The following is an 18,414-nucleotide window of genomic DNA, read 5'->3' as shown; positions in this document are numbered from 1 at the left end:
AATCCAAATGATTTGCCATTTGTATTAACTCAGTCTTTTTAAGGCTCTGAATCCTTTCAAAGTCTGGGTGAGCCACCAACGCTGCAACTTTCTCCTCCATCGTTACTAACACTTGGCACTTGATTCACAACAATAATTAAAAACAATGGCACTGCACTACACTTCACTGTAAAATTGTCACCACACTGAAAATTCGCTTGGCCTCACTGCACAAACAAAATATATAGGATGACTTACCTCAAAATCGTGAAACGTTGTTACTTGACACACAGGAAAGCTTGCTTGGCACATGGAATAGTTCTTAAGAAAAACACAGACACTTAACACACTGGTACCTAGGAAGGCAAGGTTAGATTAGCATAATTAAGGTTAAGTGGGAACAATATCTCCCGGACAGGCCCCCATAACTCTTTGTTACCTATCGTTCGTTACGGCTCGTGACCCTAAAGCAGCCAAGCTTTAATTACGTCTAGGGATACCACTGCTGCTCTCTAAAGCAGATCACCAGTATAACCCCTTAATAAGTAATGAGCACATAAATAAAAACCTTCCTTTAGGACTGAAGAATAGATACAAAATATTATATAGATATATATTCAAGACAGTATAATATAAACACACAGATGGTCAAGTAACTTATACAACAAACGAAAGTATTGTCATATCACTTAATATAACAAAATAAAATATGGCACAACATGAATGTACAGACTTATCTCCCACATGTTACTCCTTCGAGTCCTGTTCAGCTACTGAACTCTCACTCTGTCGCCACCCACATTCTCACCTCCCGTCTGCCTCATCCCAGGATGAGGGATGGAAACTAAGGACTTTTTAATATTTAAAACTAATTGAACAACCATTTGTTCTCAAAACACATAAGACTGCAAATTACATATAATAGTTACTTACAAAATATATAAGTATAATGCCACCTGTTTAATTACAGAAAATAAACAATTACCTAAACTAAATAAAAGTGATATCTGGAACTCCCAAACTGAACAGGTCCAGCTTTCCCGTATCTCACAGGTACTAGACGTGTGCAACGCAACCGCGCTCCTGTCTCCACTAACGCTGCCACACCATACGACAATTTACAAAACACAATGTGTGTACATATACATGCAATGATATAATGGAAACAAAAATGCTATTTCAAATTTATATACGTATTCTGCTAGGAGTACGTAACGTGTGTGTGTGTGTGTGTGTGGAGGAACTGTTCCAAAATATATCCTTGTCCATCCTCTCAGTCCTTGTACACACCTGCCTGGCGTGATCACCACACCTGCCTGGCCTGATCACCACCACATCTGCACTGGACAAAATACCTATCAGTGAGGGAGGGAGCTAGCAGGGGAAAGCGCCAAGTCATTACGACTATATAGCACTATATAGTGGGTATGTGGGCCTGCGGGCCGCTCCAAGCAACAGCCTGGTGGACCAAACTCTCACAAGTCAAGCCTGGTCTCTGGCCGGACTTGGGGAGTAGAACAACTCCCAGAACCAGGTATCAACCAGCACTGGGATGGGGTCTGGATAAGGATTTGGGATGGGACAGGGGAAAAGAATGATGTCCAATCACTTGGACGGTTGGGGATTAGTGTTCATAGTTGGTGTGCCAGCCAGCCTGCGGTAGGCACCACAGACCAGTTGATCAGAAACACAAGAGAGGAACGTGGCAATTTTTCTTTATGAGCTCAGTTGGGTTATATTCAGCTCAATCGTCTGTCTTGATAGTACTTATAGGAAGGATGAGGACCGTAATACATGTACCGACGGACAACGCAACTAGAAAGTAGAAATCGGTACTATTGAATTTGGACAAACCTGAAAATGATTTTCTGCTTATGTTGCAAAATCATAATGAACTATCATAATGAACATAATGAACTAAGACGATCACAATGTTAACTTAGAGTTATGAAAATCTAGAATCTTTAAAGTATTACAGGATACTAGTTTGATTTCCTCGTAGTGACCAAACTGAAGGTATTGAAGTCAGACGATAACGTTTGGAGTCCACAAAAGGCAACAGGCGTGGAATAAGTGTGGATTGTGAGAACATTGCGACCAGTGATGCCACACCAGTAATGCCACACTAGTGATGGCACACCAGTGATGGCACACCAGTGATGGCACACCAGTGATGGCACACCAGTGACGCCACACTAGTGATGGCACACTAGTGATGGCACTCTACAAAACACTGGTGCCAACTCGATTGAAATATTGCCGCGGCCTTAAAACCTGAAACAAGGCAGACGAGATGACAGAACTGGGGAAGATCAACAATTCAATGTGTGAATGGCATGTGTGAAACAGGTAATCCATTGACACTACCTGAAACTACAAGAATGTTGACTCCATGGAACATAGACGAGACTTAATACACACATTAACAAAGTCAGGATGGCCAAGAGCTAAACGTGAACAGTGCAATGACTGAATGTGAGTGACCAACGGACTGACCAGGACAGGTGTAGGTGGTGGGATTAACACACACGTACACACCCTACAGTCGGATGTTGCTGTGCACCGCAGGGACGGTTGCACATGTTGGCATTGATAACGGCAGATATTGATCCGCACACTGTTAAAGGTGCACCTGTATATTTAAAGCCTGGGGGAACAAGTCTAACGTGTGGTCAATAATGCCGTATAATTGTATACTTGCATTGGACGGTAACCTTGAAATGTCTTGGGCAAGAGGGAGGATGACAGATACCTTCAGGGGGGCGGGAAGATTGTTGTTGTTGACCTGTTGCTGTCCTGGCCCAGGTGGTGGGCCGTGCTGGTGGGGGGGGGGGGGAGGGGGATTTATTTATTTTGGTGTTGCTGGCTCATGTGAACACCTGGAGATACTAGACTTACCTAGTTGTGCTTGCGGGGGTTGAGCTCTGGCTCTTTGGTCCCGGTGTGTGTGTGTGTGTGTGTGTGTGTGTGTGTGTGTGTGTGTGTGTGTGTGTGTGTGTGTGTGTGTTGCAGACGTGGCGTGCTAACAAGTGTTGTGTTTCAGAGTCGGTGGTGTCGCAGGAGCTGGCCCAGCCCACACTGGACCGGCAGCAGGCCATGCGCGTGGTGTCGGAGCTGGAGGCCAACTGGGACGTGATAGGCATGCACTACATCGGCCTGGTGGCCCTGGTGGCCCTAGGCTGCCTCATCATAGTCATCATGCCCCTGGCCGGCCTGGTCTTCGCCTGCTGCCGCTGCGCCGGCCGCTGTGGCGCTCAGGAGCCCCACTACGACAAGAAGCGTGACCCCTGCAAGAGGGCCACACTTGGCACCCTCCTCGCCGTCCTTGTCGTCGTTATTCTGTGAGTACCATTCTTGGCCCCCCTTCCGCCTGTGCCACTCACCCCTCTTCCCACACTCGGTCACTCACAAGACGCGCGCGCACCTTCTGAGTGCACCTGTGTTTCCATCTCACCTGGAGAGTCTCACAGGACGTGATTTAATTAAGTTGTTTACCGTTCCGTCACGTTCCAGTCTTGACAACACTTGGGCCCGAGATAATTGTTTAGTCTCCAGCGTGGTAATGTGAGGCGCCTGCAGGAGTGGCGCGCCCTCCAGTGTTGGGACGTGATGGTCCTCCTCCTCCTCCTCCTCCTCCTCCTCCTCCTCCTCCTGTTGCTGGTGTGTACTGTCCTTGTGGCTGTGTTGTTGCTGGTGTGTACTGTCCTTGTGGCTGTGTTGTTGCTGGTGTGTACTGTCCTTGTGGCTGTGTTGTTGGTGTGTACTGTCCTTGTGGCTGTGTTGTTGGTGTGTACTGTCCTTGTGGCTGTGTTGTTGGTGTGTACTGTCCTTGTGGCTGTGTTGTTGGTGTGTACTGTCCTTGTGGCTGTGTTGTTGTTGTTGGTGTGTACTGTCCTTGTGGCTGTGTTGGTGGTGTGTACTGTCCTTGTGGCTGTGTTGTTGGTGTGTACTGTCCTTGTGGCTGTGTTGCTGGTGGTGTGTACTGTCCTTGTGGCTGTGTTGCTGGTGGTGTGTACTGTCCTTGTGGCTGTGTTGTTGTTGGTGTGTACTGTCCTTGTGGCTGTGTTGTTGTTGGTGTGTACTGTCCTTGTGGCTGTGTTGCTGGTGGTGTGTACTGTCCTTGTGGCTGTGTTGTTGTTGGTGTGTACTGTCCTTGTGGCTGTGTTGCTGGTGGTGTGTACTGTCCTCTTGGCTGTGTTGTTGTTGGTGGTGTGTACTGTCCTTGTGGCTGTGTTGTTGCTGGTGGTGTGTACTGTCCTTGTGGCTGTGTTGTTGCTGGTGGTGTGTACTGTCCTTGTGGCTGTGTTGTTGCTGGTGGTGTGTACTGTCCTTGTGGCTGTGTTGTTGGTGTGTACTGTCCTTGTGGCTGTGTTGTTGGTGTGTACTGTCCTTGTGGCTGTGTTGTTGGTGTGTACTGTCCTTGTGGCTGTGTTGGTGGTGGTGTGTACTGTCCTTGTGGCTGCGTTGTTGGTGTGTACTGTCCTTGTGGCTGTGTTGTTGGTGTGTACTGTCCTTGTGGCTGTGTTGTTGGTGGTGTGTACTGTCCTTGTGGCTGTGTTGTTGGTGTGTTCTGTCCTTGTGGCTGTGTTGTTGTTGTTGGTGTGTACTGTCCTTGTGGCTGCGTTGTTGGTGTGTACTGTCCTTGTGGCTGCGTTGTTGGTGTGTACTGTCCTTGTGGCTGTGTTGTTGTTGTTGGTGTGTACTGTCCTTGTGGCTGCGTTGTTGGTGTGTACTGTCCTTGTGGCTGCGTTGTTGGTGTGTACTGTCCTTGTGGCTGTGTTGTTGTTGTTGGTGTGTACTGTCCTTGTGGCTGTGTTGTTGCTGGTGGTGTGTACTGTCCTTGTGGCTGTGTTGTTGCTGGTGGTGTGTACTGTCCTTGTGGCTGTGTTGCTGGTGTGTACTGTCCTTGTGGCTGCGTTGTTGGTGTGTACTGTCCTTGTGGCTGTGTTGTTGTTGTTGGTGTGTACTGTCCTTGTGGCTGTGTTGTTGCTGGTGGTGTGTACTGTCCTTGTGGCTGTGTTGTTGCTGGTGGTGTGTTCTGTCCTTGTGGCTGTGTTGCTGGTGGTGTGTACTGTCCTTGTGGCTGTGTTGTTGGTGTGTACTGTCCTTGTGGCTGCGTTGTTGGTGTGTACTGTCCTTGTGGCTGCGTTGTTGGTGTGTACTGTCCTTGTGGCTGTGTTGTTGGTGTGTACTGTCCTTGTGGCTGCGTTGTTGGTGTGTACTGTCCTTGTGGCTGCGTTGTTGGTGTGTACTGTCCTTGTGGCTGTGTTGTTGGTGTGTACTGTCCTTGTGGCTGTGTTGCTGGTGGTGTGTACTGTCCTTGTGGCTGTGTTGTTGGTGTGTACTGTCCTTGTGGCTGTGTTGTTGGTGTGTACTGTCCTTGTGGCTGTGTTGTTGGTGTGTACTGTCCTTGTGGCTGTGTTGTTGTTGTTGGTGTGTACTGTCCTTGTGGCTGTGTTGTTGTTGTTGGTGTGTACTGTCCTTGTGGCTGCGTTGTTGGTGTGTACTGTCCTTGTGGCTGCGTTGTTGGTGTGTACTGTCCTTGTGGCTGTGTTGTTGGTGTGTACTGTCCTTGTGGCTGTGTTGTTGTTGTGTACTGTCCTTGTGGCTGTGTTGTTGGTGTGTACTGTCCTTGTGGCTGTGTTGCTGGTGGTGTGTACTGTCCTTGTGGCTGTGTTGTTGGTGTGTACTGTCCTTGTGGCTGTGTTGTTGTTGTGTACTGTCCTTGTGGCTGTGTTGTTGGTGTGTACTGTCCTTGTGGCTGTGTTGTTGGTGTGTACTGTCCTTGTGGCTGTGTTGCTGGTGGTGTGTACTGTCCTTGTGGCTGTGTTGTTGGTGTGTACTGTCCTTGTGGCTGTGTTGTTGTTGTTGGTGTGTACTGTCCTTGTGGCTGCGTTGTTGGTGTGTACTGTCCTTGTGGCTGCGTTGTTGGTGTGTACTGTCCTTGTGGCTGCGTTGTTGGTGTGAACTGTCCTTGTGGCTGTGTTGGTGGTGGTGTGTACTGTCCTTGTGGCTGTGTTGTTGGTGTGTACTGTCCTTGTGGCTGTGTTGTTGGTGTGTACTGTCCTTGTGGCTGCGTTGTTGGTGTGTACAGTCCTTGTGGCTGCGTTGTTGGTGTGAACTGTCCTTGTGGCTGCGTTGTTGGTGTGTACTGTCCTTGTGGCTGCGTTGTTGGTGTGAACTGTCCTTGTGGCTGTGTTGTTGGTGTGTACTGTCCTTGTGGCTGCGTTGTTGGTGTGTACAGTCCTTGTGGCTGCGTTGTTGGTGTGTACTGTCCTTGTGGCTGCGTTGTTGGTGTGTACTGTCCTTGTGGCTGCGTTGTTGGTGTGAACTGTCCTTGTGGCTGTGTTGGTGGTGGTGTGTACTGTCCTTGTGGCTGTGTTGTTGGTGTGTACTGTCCTTGTGGCTGTGTTGTTGGTGTGTACTGTCCTTGTGGCTGTGTTGGTGGTGGTGTGTACTGTCCTTGTGGCTGTGTTGTTGGTGTGTACTGTCCTTGTGGCTGTGTTGTTGGTGTGTACTGTCCTTGTGGCTGCGTTGCTGGTGGTGTGTACTGTCCTTGTGGCTGTGTTGTTGGTGTGTACTGTCCTTGTGGCTGTGTTGTTGGTGTGTACTGTCCTTGTGGCTGTGTTGTTGCTGATGTGTACTGTCCTTGTGGCTGCGTTGCTGGTGGTGTGTACTGTCCTTGTGGCAGTGTTGTTGGTGTGTACTGTCCTTGTGGCTGTGTTGTTGCTGATGTGTACTGTCCTTGTGGCTGTGTTGTTGCTGATGTGTACTGTCCTTGTGGCTGTGTTGTTGGTGTGTACTGTCCTTGTGGCTGTGTTGGTGGTGGTGTGTACTGTCCTTGTGGCTGTGTTGTTGCTGATGTGTACTGTCCTTGTGGCTGCGTTGCTGGTGGTGTGTACTGTCCTTGTGGCTGTGTTGCTGGTGTGTACTGTCCTTGTGGCTGCGTTGCTGGTGGTGTGTACTGTCCTTGTGGCTGTGTTGCTGGTGTGTACTGTCCTTGTGGCTGCGTTGCTGGTGTGTACTGTCCTTGTGGCTGTGTTGCTGGTGGTGTGTACTGTCCTTGTGGCTGTGTTGTTGGTGTGTACTGTCCTTGTGGCTGCGTTGCTGGTGGTGTGTACTGTCCTTGTGGCTGCGTTGCTGGTGTGTACTGTCCTTGTGGCTGTGTTGTTGGTGGTGTGTACTGTCCTTGTGGCTGCGTTGCTGGTGTGTACTGTCCTTGTGGCTGTGTTGCTGGTGGTGTGTACTGTCCTTGTGGCTGTGTTGTTGGTGTGTACTGTCCTTGTGGCTGTGTTGTTGGTGTGTACTGTCCTTGTGGCTGTGTTGCTGGTGTGTACTGTCCTTGTGGCTGCGTTGCTGGTGTGTACTGTCCTTGTGGCTGTGTTGCTGGTGGTGTGTACTGTCCTTGTGGCTGTGTTGTTGGTGTGTACTGTCCTTGTGGCTGTGTTGTTGGTGTGTACTGTCCTTGTGGCTGTGTTGTTGTTGGTGTGTACTGTCCTTGTGGCTGTGTTGCTGGTGGTGTGTACTGTCCTTGTGGCTGTGTTGGTGGTGGTGTGTACTGTCCTTGTGGCTGTGTTGCTGGTGGTGTGTACTGTCCTTGTGGCTGTGTTGCTGGTGGTGTGTACTGTCCTTGTGGCTGTGTTGGTGGTGGTGTGTACTGTCCTTGTGGCTGTGTTGTTGGTGTGTACTGTCCTTGTGGCTGTGTTGTTGTTGTGTACTGTCCTTGTGGCTGTGTTGGTGGTGGTGTGTACTGTCCTTGTGGCTGTGTTGTTGGTGTGTACTGTCCTTGTGGCTGTGTTGTTGGTGGTGTGTACTGTCCTTGTGGCTGTGTTGTTGGTGTGTACTGTCCTTGTGGCTGCGTTGCTGGTGGTGTGTACTGTCCTTGTGGCTGTGTTGTTGCTGGTGGTGTGTACTGTCCTTGTGGCTGTGTTGGTGGTGGTGTGTACTGTCCTTGTGGCTGCGTTGGTGGTGGTGTGTACTGTCCTTGTGGCTGCGTTGCTGGTGGTGTGTACTGTCCTTGTGGCTGCGTTGTTGGTGGTGTGTACTGTCCTTGTGGCTGTGTTGTTGCTGGTGGTGTGTACTGTCCTTGTGGCTATGTTGTTGCTGGTGTGTACTGTCCTTGTGGCTGTGTTGTTGCTGGTGGTGTGTTCTGTCCTTGTGGCTGTGTTGGTGGTGTGTACTGTCCTTGTGGCTGTGTTGTTGGTGGTGTGTACTGTCCTTGTGGCTGTGTTGTTGCTGGTGTGTACTGTCCTTGTGGCTGTGTTGTTGCTGGTGTGTACTGTCCTTGTGGCTGTGTTGTTGGTGTGTACTGTCCTTGTGGCTGTGTTGTTGTTGGTGTGTACTGTCCTTGTGGCTGTGTTGTTGCTGGTGGTGTGTTCTGTCCTTGTGGCTGTGTTGTTGCTGGTGGTGTGTTCTGTCCTTGTGGCTGTGTTGGTGGTGTGTACTGTCCTTGTGGCTGCGTTGTTGGTGGTGTGTACTGTCCTTGTGGCTGTGTTGTTGCTGGTGGTGTGTTCTGTCCTTGTGGCTGTGTTGGTGGTGTGTACTGTCCTTGTGGCTGTGTTGGTGGTGTGTACTGTCCTTGTGGCTGTGTTGCTGGTGTACTGTTTCTCTCCCTCATTATGTTCAGAAATTAACACAACTTTATGAAAGAGTAAGTCGCTGGAGCGTTTTAGATGTATGCTGGCGTGTGTTGCAAGTGCCTTACAGATATAGTTTACAGGTGTGTGTTTGTGTTGCCTGCAGGCTTGGTCTGGTGTGTTCCTTCGTGACCAACGCCAGGATGGAGGACGGGGTGCAGGGCTTGCCCCGGGACCTGGCCCTCGCCGTCCACGACACCAAGCTCTTTCTCAACAACACCGACAATGTGAGTACCTTCTTGTGTGTGTGGTGGGGGTCGAGGCTCTTAGGGTGTAGGTAGTGTTGTCTGGCCCACCTCTCCCCCTGTGGTGCTCCTCTGCCTCTCCCCCTGTGGTGCTCCTCTGCCTCTCCCCCCTGTGGTGCTCCTCTGCCTCTCCCCCTGTGGTGCTCCTCTGCCTCTCCCCCCTGTGGTGCTCCTCTGCCTCTCCCCCTGTGGTGCTCCTCTGCCTCTCCCCCTGTGGTGCTCCTCTGCCTCTCCCCCTGTGGTGCTCCTCTGCCTCTCCCCCTGTGGTGCTCCTCTGCCTCTCCCCCCTGTGGTGCTCCTCTGCCTCTCCCCCCTGTGGTGCTCCTCTGCCTCTCCCCCCTGTGGTGCTCCTCTGCCTCTCCCCCTGTGGTGCTCCTCTGCCTCTCCCCCCTGTGGTGCTCCTCTGCCTCTCCCCCTGTGGTGCTCCTCTGCCTCTCCCCCTGTGGTGCTCCTCTGCCTCTCCCCCTGTGGTGCTCCTCTGCCTCTCCCCCTGTGGTGCTCCTCTGCCTCTCCCCCCTGTGGTGCTCCTCTGCCTCTCCCCCCTGTGGTGCTCCTCTGCCTCTCCCCCCTGTGGTGCTCCTCTGCCTCTCCCCCTGTGGTGCTCCTCTGCCTCTCCCCCTGTGGTGCTCCTCTGCCTCTCCCCCTGTGGTGCTCCTCTGCCTCTCCCCCTGTGGTGCTCCTCTGCCTCTCCCCCTGTGGTGCTCCTCTGCCTCTCCCCCCTGTGGTGCTCCTCTGCCTCTCCCCCTGTGGTGCTCCTCTGCCTCTCCCCCCTGTGGTGCTCCTCTGCCTCTCCCCCCTGTGGTGCTCCTCTGCCTCTCCCCCTGTGGTGCTCCTCTGCCTCTCCCCCCTGTGGTGCTCCTCTGCCTCTCCCCCCTGTGGTGCTCCTCTGCCTCTCCCCCCTGTGGTGCTCCTCTGCCTCTCCCCCCTGTGGTGCTCCTCTGCCTCTCCCCCCTGTGGTGCTCCTCTGCCTCTCCCCCCTGTGGTGCTCCTCTGCCTCTCCCCCCTGTGGTGCTCCTCTGCCTCTCCCCCTGTGGTGCTCCTCTGCCTCTCCCCCTGTGGTGCTCCTCTGCCTCTCCCCCTGTGGTGCTCCTCTGCCTCTCCCCCTGTGGTGCTCCTCTGCCTCTCCCCCTGTGGTGCTCCTCTGCCTCTCCCCCTGTGGTGCTCCTCTGCCTCTCCCCCTGTGGTGCTCCTCTGCCTCTTCCCCCTGTGGTGCTCCTCTGCCTCTTCCCCCTGTGGTGCTCCTCTGCCTCTCCCCCCTGTGGTGCTCCTCTGCCTCTCCCCCCTGTGGTGCTCCTCTGCCTCTCCCCCCTGTGGTGCTCCTCTGCCTCTCCCCCTGTGGTGCTCCTCTGCCTCTCCCCCCTGTGGTGCTCCTCTGCCTCTCCCCCCTGTGGTGCTCCTCTGCCTCTCCCCCCTGTGGTGCTCCTCTGCCTCTCCCCCCTGTGGTGCTCCTCTGCCTCTCCCCCCTGTGGTGCTCCTCTGCCTCTCCCCCCTGTGGTGCTCCTCTGCCTCTCCCCCCTGTGGTGCTCCTCTGCCTCTCCCCCCTGTGGTGCTCCTATGCCTCTCCCCCCTGTGGTGCTCCTATGCCTCTCCCCCCTGTGGTGCTCCTATGCCTCTCCCCCCTGTGGTGCTCCTGTGGTGCTCCTCTGCCTCTCCCCCCTGTGGTGCTCCTCTGCCTCTCCCCCCTGTGGTGCTCCTCTGCCTCTCCCCCCTGTGGTGCTCCTCTGCCTCTCCCCCCTGTGGTGCTCCTCTGCCTCTCCCCCCTGTGGTGCTCCTCTGCCTCTCCCCCCTGTGGTGCTCCTCTGCCTCTCCCCCCTGTGGTGCTCCTCTGCCTCTCCCCCCTGTGGTGCTCCTCTGCCTCTCCCCCCTGTGGTGCTCCTCTGCCTCTCCCCCCTGTGGTGCTCCTCTGCCTCTCCCCCCTGTGGTGCTCCTCTGCCTCTCCCCCCTGTGGTGCTCCTCTGCCTCTCCCCCCTGTGGTGCTCCTCTGCCTCTCCCCCCTGTGGTGCTCCTCTGCCTCTCCCCCCTGTGGTGCTCCTCTGCCTCTCCCCCCTGTGGTGCTCCTCTGCCTCTCCCCCCTGTGGTGCTCCTCTGCCTCTCCCCCCTGTGGTGCTCCTCTGCCTCTCCCCCCTGTGGTGCTCCTCTGCCTCTCCCCCCTGTGGTGCTCCTCTGCCTCTCCCCCCTGTGGTGCTCCTCTGCCTCTCCCCCCTGTGGTGCTCCTCTGCCTCTCCCCCCTGTGGTGCTCCTCTGCCTCTCCCCCCTGTGGTGCTCCTCTGCCTCTCCCCCCTGTGGTGCTCCTCTGCCTCTCCCCCCTGTGGTGCTCCTCTGCCTCTCCCCCCTGTGGTGCTCCTCTGCCTCTCCCCCCTGTGGTGCTCCTCTGCCTCTCCCCCCTGTGGTGCTCCTCTGCCTCTCCCCCCTGTGGTGCTCCTCTGCCTCTCCCCCCTGTGGTGCTCCTCTGCCTCTCCCCCCTGTGGTGCTCCTCTGCCTCTCCCCCCTGTGGTGCTCCTCTGCCTCTCCACCGCAGAGGTTAAGAGCAGCGGTTCCACTGCTCTTAAGAATAAAGGAAAGGCAGATGTTCTACTGGTCGATGGTTGGCAGCGTCTACTTATATCTACCCAAACTCGTGGTTGTAATTTGCTATATAATCTAATATACACTTAGAACGATGCTACAATCGCATGCTGCTAAAGTATCCCCTATAATTTGACACGGAAGATATTTTTCCTTGCAGGTTAATAAAGAAAAAGATTATATCACATACAATTTAGATTTTAGACCCCGGATTTATTATACAATACATTTATAACTTGATGATATTGTGTGTTTTGGACAAAGGTTCACTGGTCAGTTTACAAATATACTATTACTGAAACCTTATTAAGTGTTCTGAGCGTAACAAATATATAGATTAATATCCAAGTATTGAACCAGGGAGACTAAATTCAATTTCTTTATTATGAACCCCATCCCCATGCCGTGGGCGGTGGTGGGAAGGGTTGCAGAGGCACATAATGGGCTCAGGGACTGAACGCCAGAGTTCGTTTAGCTAAGCAAGTGACAATCTTGTGAAGGTAGTTACGACATAGTTACTTTACCCTGAGGACGGTCTGCTTAAATAATGTGAATAACACATTAATTACAGAATCCTTCTGATTATGACTATATGTACACGAAGTCGTTATCTTATCTTGAGATGATTTCGGGGCTTAGCGTCCCCGCGGCCCGGTCCTCGACCAGGCCAAATTTTTTGTTACACACCCCTAGGAAGCAGCTGTCTTACTCCCAGGTACCTATTTACTGCTAGGTAACAGGGGGCATCGAGGTATAAGAAACTGCCCATTTGTTAACGCTTCCGCCGGGGATCAAACCCGGAACCTTCGGACTACGAATCCCAAGCGCTGTCCACTCGACCGTCAGGCCCCTTAGGAGTAGGTAGTCTGTATATCAAGAATGTGTGCACAGAGCTTCTGAACTCTACCAATGAGGTGGTAAAGGTATTAGGAGTTAATGTAGACATAATTAACTTAATTATTATTCTAATATATAAACCGCCAGATGAAGCAGTTGAATACGCCACTTAGAGCCTTGATAACATTATACCTTTCGGGGTAAGAATAGCTGGAGCTGCCTCATCCCTTTGTGTGTGTTTTACATCCACAAACTTATTTCAGTTTTAATCCTACCTTGATAATGTCCCGTCATTAGCTTTCTTGGAGACTTCAATCTACCCAATTTAAGATGGAGAACGGCAAACAACATTAACAGGAACTTAACCACTAGATAATCAACCACAGGTCAGAGAACTACTGAGATTCTGTGATAAATTTTCGCTTATCCAACAGATGACGGCTAACTAGGAACGAGAACACACTCGATCCGATCTTTTCAAACAATGAAGAAATAATCAAGACATATTACAATCTCGGATACTACACACTCGGACCACAAGCTCATTAAAGTTCAAACTAACTGCAATACCTGTAATAAGTCCAGGAGGATTTAATAAGCGAGAAGGATCATTCAGTCAATTCAGTTTCAATAGTAAGAGATTGATTGGGAAAAAATAAATATAGATCTTGCAAACATTCAATGGGAGACGGAATATCATCTCATAGAGTGCAGTACTGCTGCACAATGACAGCCCCTTTCAAAGCTGGAGAAATTGCTGACCTGAAGAGCGTGCAGAGATCCTTTACTGCTAGAATCCACTCAGTAAAACATCTAAACTATTGGGACCGACTAAAGAGCCTAAATCTGTATTCTCTTGAGCGCAGGCGGGAGAGATACATAATAATTTACACGTGGAAAATATTAGAGGGGCTGGTCCCAAACCTGCACACAGAAATAACAGCACATGAGACCAGAAGGTATGGCAGGATGTGCAGAATACCCCCGTTGAAGAGCAGAGGTGCAACAGGTACTCTGAGAGAGAACTATCAACATCAGAGGCCCGAGACTGTTCAACACGCTTCCACTACACATAAGGGGCATAACTGGCAGACCCCTCACAGTGTTCAAGAGAAGTCGGTAAGCACCTCCAAAGGATACCTGATCAACCAGGCTGTGATTCGTACGTCAGGCTGTGAGCAGCCGCGTCCAACAGCCTGGTTGACCAGTCCAGCAACGAGGAGGCCTGGTCGACGACCGGGCCGCGGGGACGCTAAGCCCCGAAAACACCTCAAGGTAGGACGGTCTTAGGCGACAAAACTCCCACACAGGGAACAGCTCAGCTAACAGCTGAAGCATACAAGATCTGCTTGAAGCACGTGCCTGTGAGGAGGGGCAGAAAGAGGACCACTCTAGAAAGAACGCAGAAGACTTGAGTTACAGCCCCGCTCTTGTGCCAGGAAGTCCACTACGGGCTCACCATAGCCCGTGCTACATGGAACTGTTTGTTCCCAGTAGCTGAATCTAAAAACAGCAGCAGCAGACGACTGTAGAAAAAGGAAAATAATCATGGAATGCTTAATCACGGCTATCACAATAAAGAAAAAATAAATCGGAACAGGTAGGTCGAAGAAATAAAAACGTTGAAACAATCATACCAGTTTGAAGAAACTAATCAAATAGAAGGCTATACAAGAGAGAAAGAAAAACCTAAGTAATTTTTTCACATATGCGAAATAAAAATAAACCTATTTCAGTATTGGACCTTTACTTACAACTGAAGGTTCGTACACAGAGGATGACAAGAAATTAGTGAAATACTAAGAGGCCAGTATGAGGCTGTGTTTAGTACCAGGATAAACAATATGAAAGTGGAAATTGAAATAAGTTTATTAAGGTAAAATACACACAAAGGGATGAGGTAGATCAAGCTATCCTCACCCCGTTCAGTACAACGTGTTAATACATATATAGACACACATCACAAACAATAAACATATTACCGAACATTCTGAGAGATATACATATCCTCTGAAAGTGGAAGATGCGGACAGTGTCTCTATGAATGACATCCAAGCCCCAGACAATATAACCGATATTAATGCGAACGCAGACAGCTTTGAAAGAAAAATTTACAACCATGGACGTCTTCAAGAGAAAATTGGATAGTTTTCTTCAAGGAGTGCCGGACCAACCGGGCTGTGGTGGGTATGTGGGCCTGCGGGCCGCTCCAAGCAACAGCCTGGTGGACCAAACACTCTCAACCTGGCCTCGGGCCGGGCTTGGGGAGCAGAACTCCCAGAACCCCATCAAGCAGGAGCTCTGTGAAGCTGGCCAAACACAGCCTGAGTGAGCCTGTCTGCCGCTTCCCTCGGCCCATCACCTGTCCTTCACTCGTGTTTCCCTCCTGACGTGACTGTGAAGCAATTGTGAAGTGTATCAGCTTTAGTTCCTGTGTGTGTGTGTGTGTGTGTGTGTGTGTGTGTGTGTGTATGCGTGCGTGCGTGTGTGTGTGTGTGTGTGTGTGTGTGTGTGTGTGTGTGTGTGTGTGTGTGTTGCCTCTTCACTTGTTCTTACCACACTGAGGTACTCATTGACGTGAGGCCTCCATATGTGGGTAGATGTGCAGTGGAGGACAGACAGGCACCTGTGAGGCCTCCGCCACACCTGCCTCCCCCACCTCCCTCTCTCTCTGACCACATGTGTGTGGATGGTAGTGATGGATGAGTGGGTGGATGCCTCGGGTAAAATTGAGTGTTATTGATGCTGTAGTCAGTGTCGGGGGGGGGGAGCAGGCGACTCACCCGCGCTCTCACACCCCCCTCCCCCCCCCCCCCCCCCGTCTCTTGTCCCAACAACATGGCCTGACAAAGACCAACATTGCGTGTCTGTACGTATCAGTGTGTACACACGTATGAATGCTCGAAAGAGTGTGCTGTTGTTGTTATAGATTCAGGTACTCGGAACAAGTTCAAAGTAGCACGGGCTATGGTGAGCCCGTAGTGGACTTACCTGGCACAGGAGCGGGGCTGTGTGGCCTCGAAAGAGTAAAAAAGAAATGCTTAAATACAAGTGGGAAAACTCTTGCTGATCAGCTACACTTTATTTCAGGTTTCTACACATTTCCTGGCCTTCAACTTTACTCCTCTCAACACATTCTGACTTAATCCCGGCAGATACCCAGTAGGCACCGTTGGTTCCTCTTGAAATGGAAATAAGTTTATTGAGGTAAAATACACACAAAGGGATGAGGTAGCTCAAGCTATCTTCACCCCGTTCAGTACATCGTGTTAATACATATTATATACACACACATCACAAACAATAAACATATTACCGAACATTCTGAGAGATAAACATATACATTTCCTCCTTTACACATACTACTTGTGTATTGGTTCCTGTTGGTTCCGGGGATCAATGTCCCCACGACCCAGTCTCTGACGAGGCTTCCTAGTTGTTGCCCAGGGGCCAGACTCAAGAAGCAGTTTCGCAAGCACTTACGAACCTGTACATCTTTTCTCAATCTTTGGCGGCTTTGTTTACAATTGTTAAACAGTTAATGAGCTCCGAAGCACCAGGAGGCTGTTTATGACAATAACAACAGTTGACTGGGAAGTTTTCATGCTTGTAAACTGTTTAATAAATGTAACCAAAGCCGTCAAAGGTTGAGGAAAGATGTACACGTTCGTAAGTACTTGCGTAAGTGCTTCGTAAATCCGGCCCCAGGTCTCTCTGGTCGGCGAGGCTGTCCGCAGCTGCTCGCAGTCTGACGTAAGTCACAACCCGGGTAACCTACAGCAATTACTGTTAAACGTTTGGCGAGGCTAGCCCCAGGCGTCGGGCCGCTGAACACACACTCACAAACATTCTAATATGTAGATATTAGATAATAAAGAAAACTGCAGAAGCATACTGGGGCCATGCGAGTCATCTGCGTATATATATCCAACCAAACTCATTCATCTGTCATTAACTCCCTTTTTTCCTGTAATTTGTTTGATATATATTTTTATCTATTTAAAAACTGAGACTGCTCTACATATTTTGTTGTTGCCGACTATTGTTGTTATTTGCACGGCACACAAACATCCCCATCTGCTGTGCAACATTGCACAGATGATTAGAAAGGCAAACTTGTCATCTGTCAACTTCACATACTTCCCAGACGGATCAGGAGACCAGCAGAGACGATAATCCTGAGCTGCAGTTAAGGCAAGAAACATTGTAAGAGACATCTTAAATTGTTATATATCACCATAATGTGATTTGCGTGTGTATAGGAAACTTTGAAGTTAGACTCACAATCGGGTGTTCATCTTTAGAGATGCAGCTATTGAAAAGGCTTTGGAACATGTTCTTGGTGGACACTGATAACATGTTATCATACATAAAGATTCGAGAACTGTTATTGATTCGAGAACAGGTTACTGAAACCTTGCAGCAAGAACACTTGCCACTTCATCTGACCACAAAATGACAGTCCCTGGGTCTGACTCGTTGAATTCAATATTCATAAAGAAATATAAAGTACCAGTAGCGCGAGCACTCGGCGTAATATGGAGGAAGAGCCTGGATACAGGGGAGATACCAGCAGCACTTAAATCTGCAGATATAGCTCCTCTGCACAAGGGGGGTAGTAAAGCTTTGACAAAAAATATAGACCAGTTGCACAATAAAAATACAATCACAATACAAGTTTTTTGAAAGAAAGTGATTAGGAATAAAATGTCTAGTTTTATGGAAAATGAGCTACACAACCCAGGACAACATGGATTTAGAGCGGGAAGATCCAGTCTGTCAGTTACTCAACCACTATGACAAAATCACAGAAGCTCTAGAAGAAAAGCAAAATGCAGATGATGTATAAACAGACTTTGCAAAGGCATTCGACAAATGTGACCATGGAGTGATGGTCCTTAAAATGAGACCCAATAGGAATAATGGGTAAAGTGGGGCGGTAGATTTTCAACTTTGTCAAACAGAATGTAGAGTGACGGTGAATCAAATAAGATCAAGCCTAAATGCAGTGAAAAGCTCTGTACCCCAGGGCACCGTCTTTGCACCACTGTTATTTCTCATCTCGGATATAGACATTCTTATCTGGAATATAGACAAAAATACTAGTCACAGTTTCGTGTTATCCTTTGCAGATGCTACAAAAATCAGCATGAATCAGCTCTGTAGAAGACACTGAAAAACTGCAGCCAGAAATTAATAAGATCTTCGATTGGGCAACTGAAAATAACATGTTTAATGGTGACAAGTTCCAGGTACTTTATCATGGTGGAAACAATGAATTTAAACAAAACACAGGGTACAGCAAGACTCATAGAAGGAAAGCAACATGTAAAAGATCTGGGAATTATGTCTGACGACCTGTCATTTAGTGAACATTACCGAGCAAATATTGCGGCGGCCAGGAAAATGATTGGATGGATTATATGAGTGTTCAGATCCAGAGATCCCACAGCAATGCTAATAATATTTAAATCACTGATGCTGTCCCTCTTGAGTATTGATCGGTACTCACTTCCACTTTCAGGGCAGGAGAGATCTCTGAATTAGAGGGACTACAGAGAACACATACGGCCCGCATAAAACTATAAAAATCTAAATTATTGAGACCGTCTCAAATTTCTCAAAATGTACTCTGTGGAAAGGAGACGAGAGAGGTATCAAATAATATATACATGGAAGACACTTGAAGGCCAAGTCCCAAATTTGCACAATAGAATAACATACTGGAGCCAAAGGTAGGGAAGGAAATGCAGAATAGTACCAGTGAAGAGCAGAGGTGTCATAGGCACAATCAGAGAACACTATCTGAACATCAGAGGTCCACAGTTGTTCAACACTCTCCCAGCAAGCATTAAAAATATTGCTGGAACAAAGGTGGATGTATTCAAGAGGCACTTGGATAAGTTCTTGCAAGACGTGCCGGACCAACCAGACTGTAGTGGATATGTGGGGCTGCGGGTTGGACTAAGTTATCACAAGTCAGCCTGGCCTCGGGCAGGGCTCTGGGAGTATAAGAACTCCCAGAACTCTCTGCAGGTATGCTGCAGGACCCTATCACAGTGGGTACTAGTGTCGGATGAACCTAGGTGAGGAGGAGGCAGCAACCATCAGGTGAGACAGGGGGGGGCCTCCACCACCACCCCATCAGGTGA

At 50.0% G+C, this 18,414-nt stretch overlaps 1 protein-coding gene across 38 annotated transcripts in view; it reads left to right on the top strand.

The window, feature by feature from the left end:
- The window catches only part of LOC123768787 (prominin-1), a 274,739-nt gene that overhangs the window by 176,531 nt on the left and 79,794 nt on the right, over positions 1 to 18,414 (top strand). For all 38 annotated transcript variants that reach the window (XM_069317047.1, XM_069317036.1, XM_069317029.1 and 35 more), the window contains exons 3-4: positions 3,023 to 3,320; positions 8,722 to 8,842. In XM_069317047.1, the coding sequence (XP_069173148.1) occupies positions 3,023 to 3,320; positions 8,722 to 8,842 (419 nt within the window). The remainder of the gene's footprint in view (positions 1 to 3,022; positions 3,321 to 8,721; positions 8,843 to 18,414) is intronic.

Source organism: Procambarus clarkii, chromosome 86, assembly GCF_040958095.1.
Source record: "Procambarus clarkii isolate CNS0578487 chromosome 86, FALCON_Pclarkii_2.0, whole genome shotgun sequence".
NCBI lineage: Eukaryota > Metazoa > Arthropoda > Malacostraca > Decapoda > Cambaridae > Procambarus > Procambarus clarkii.
This window is presented reverse-complemented; position numbering and strand designations above follow the sequence as displayed.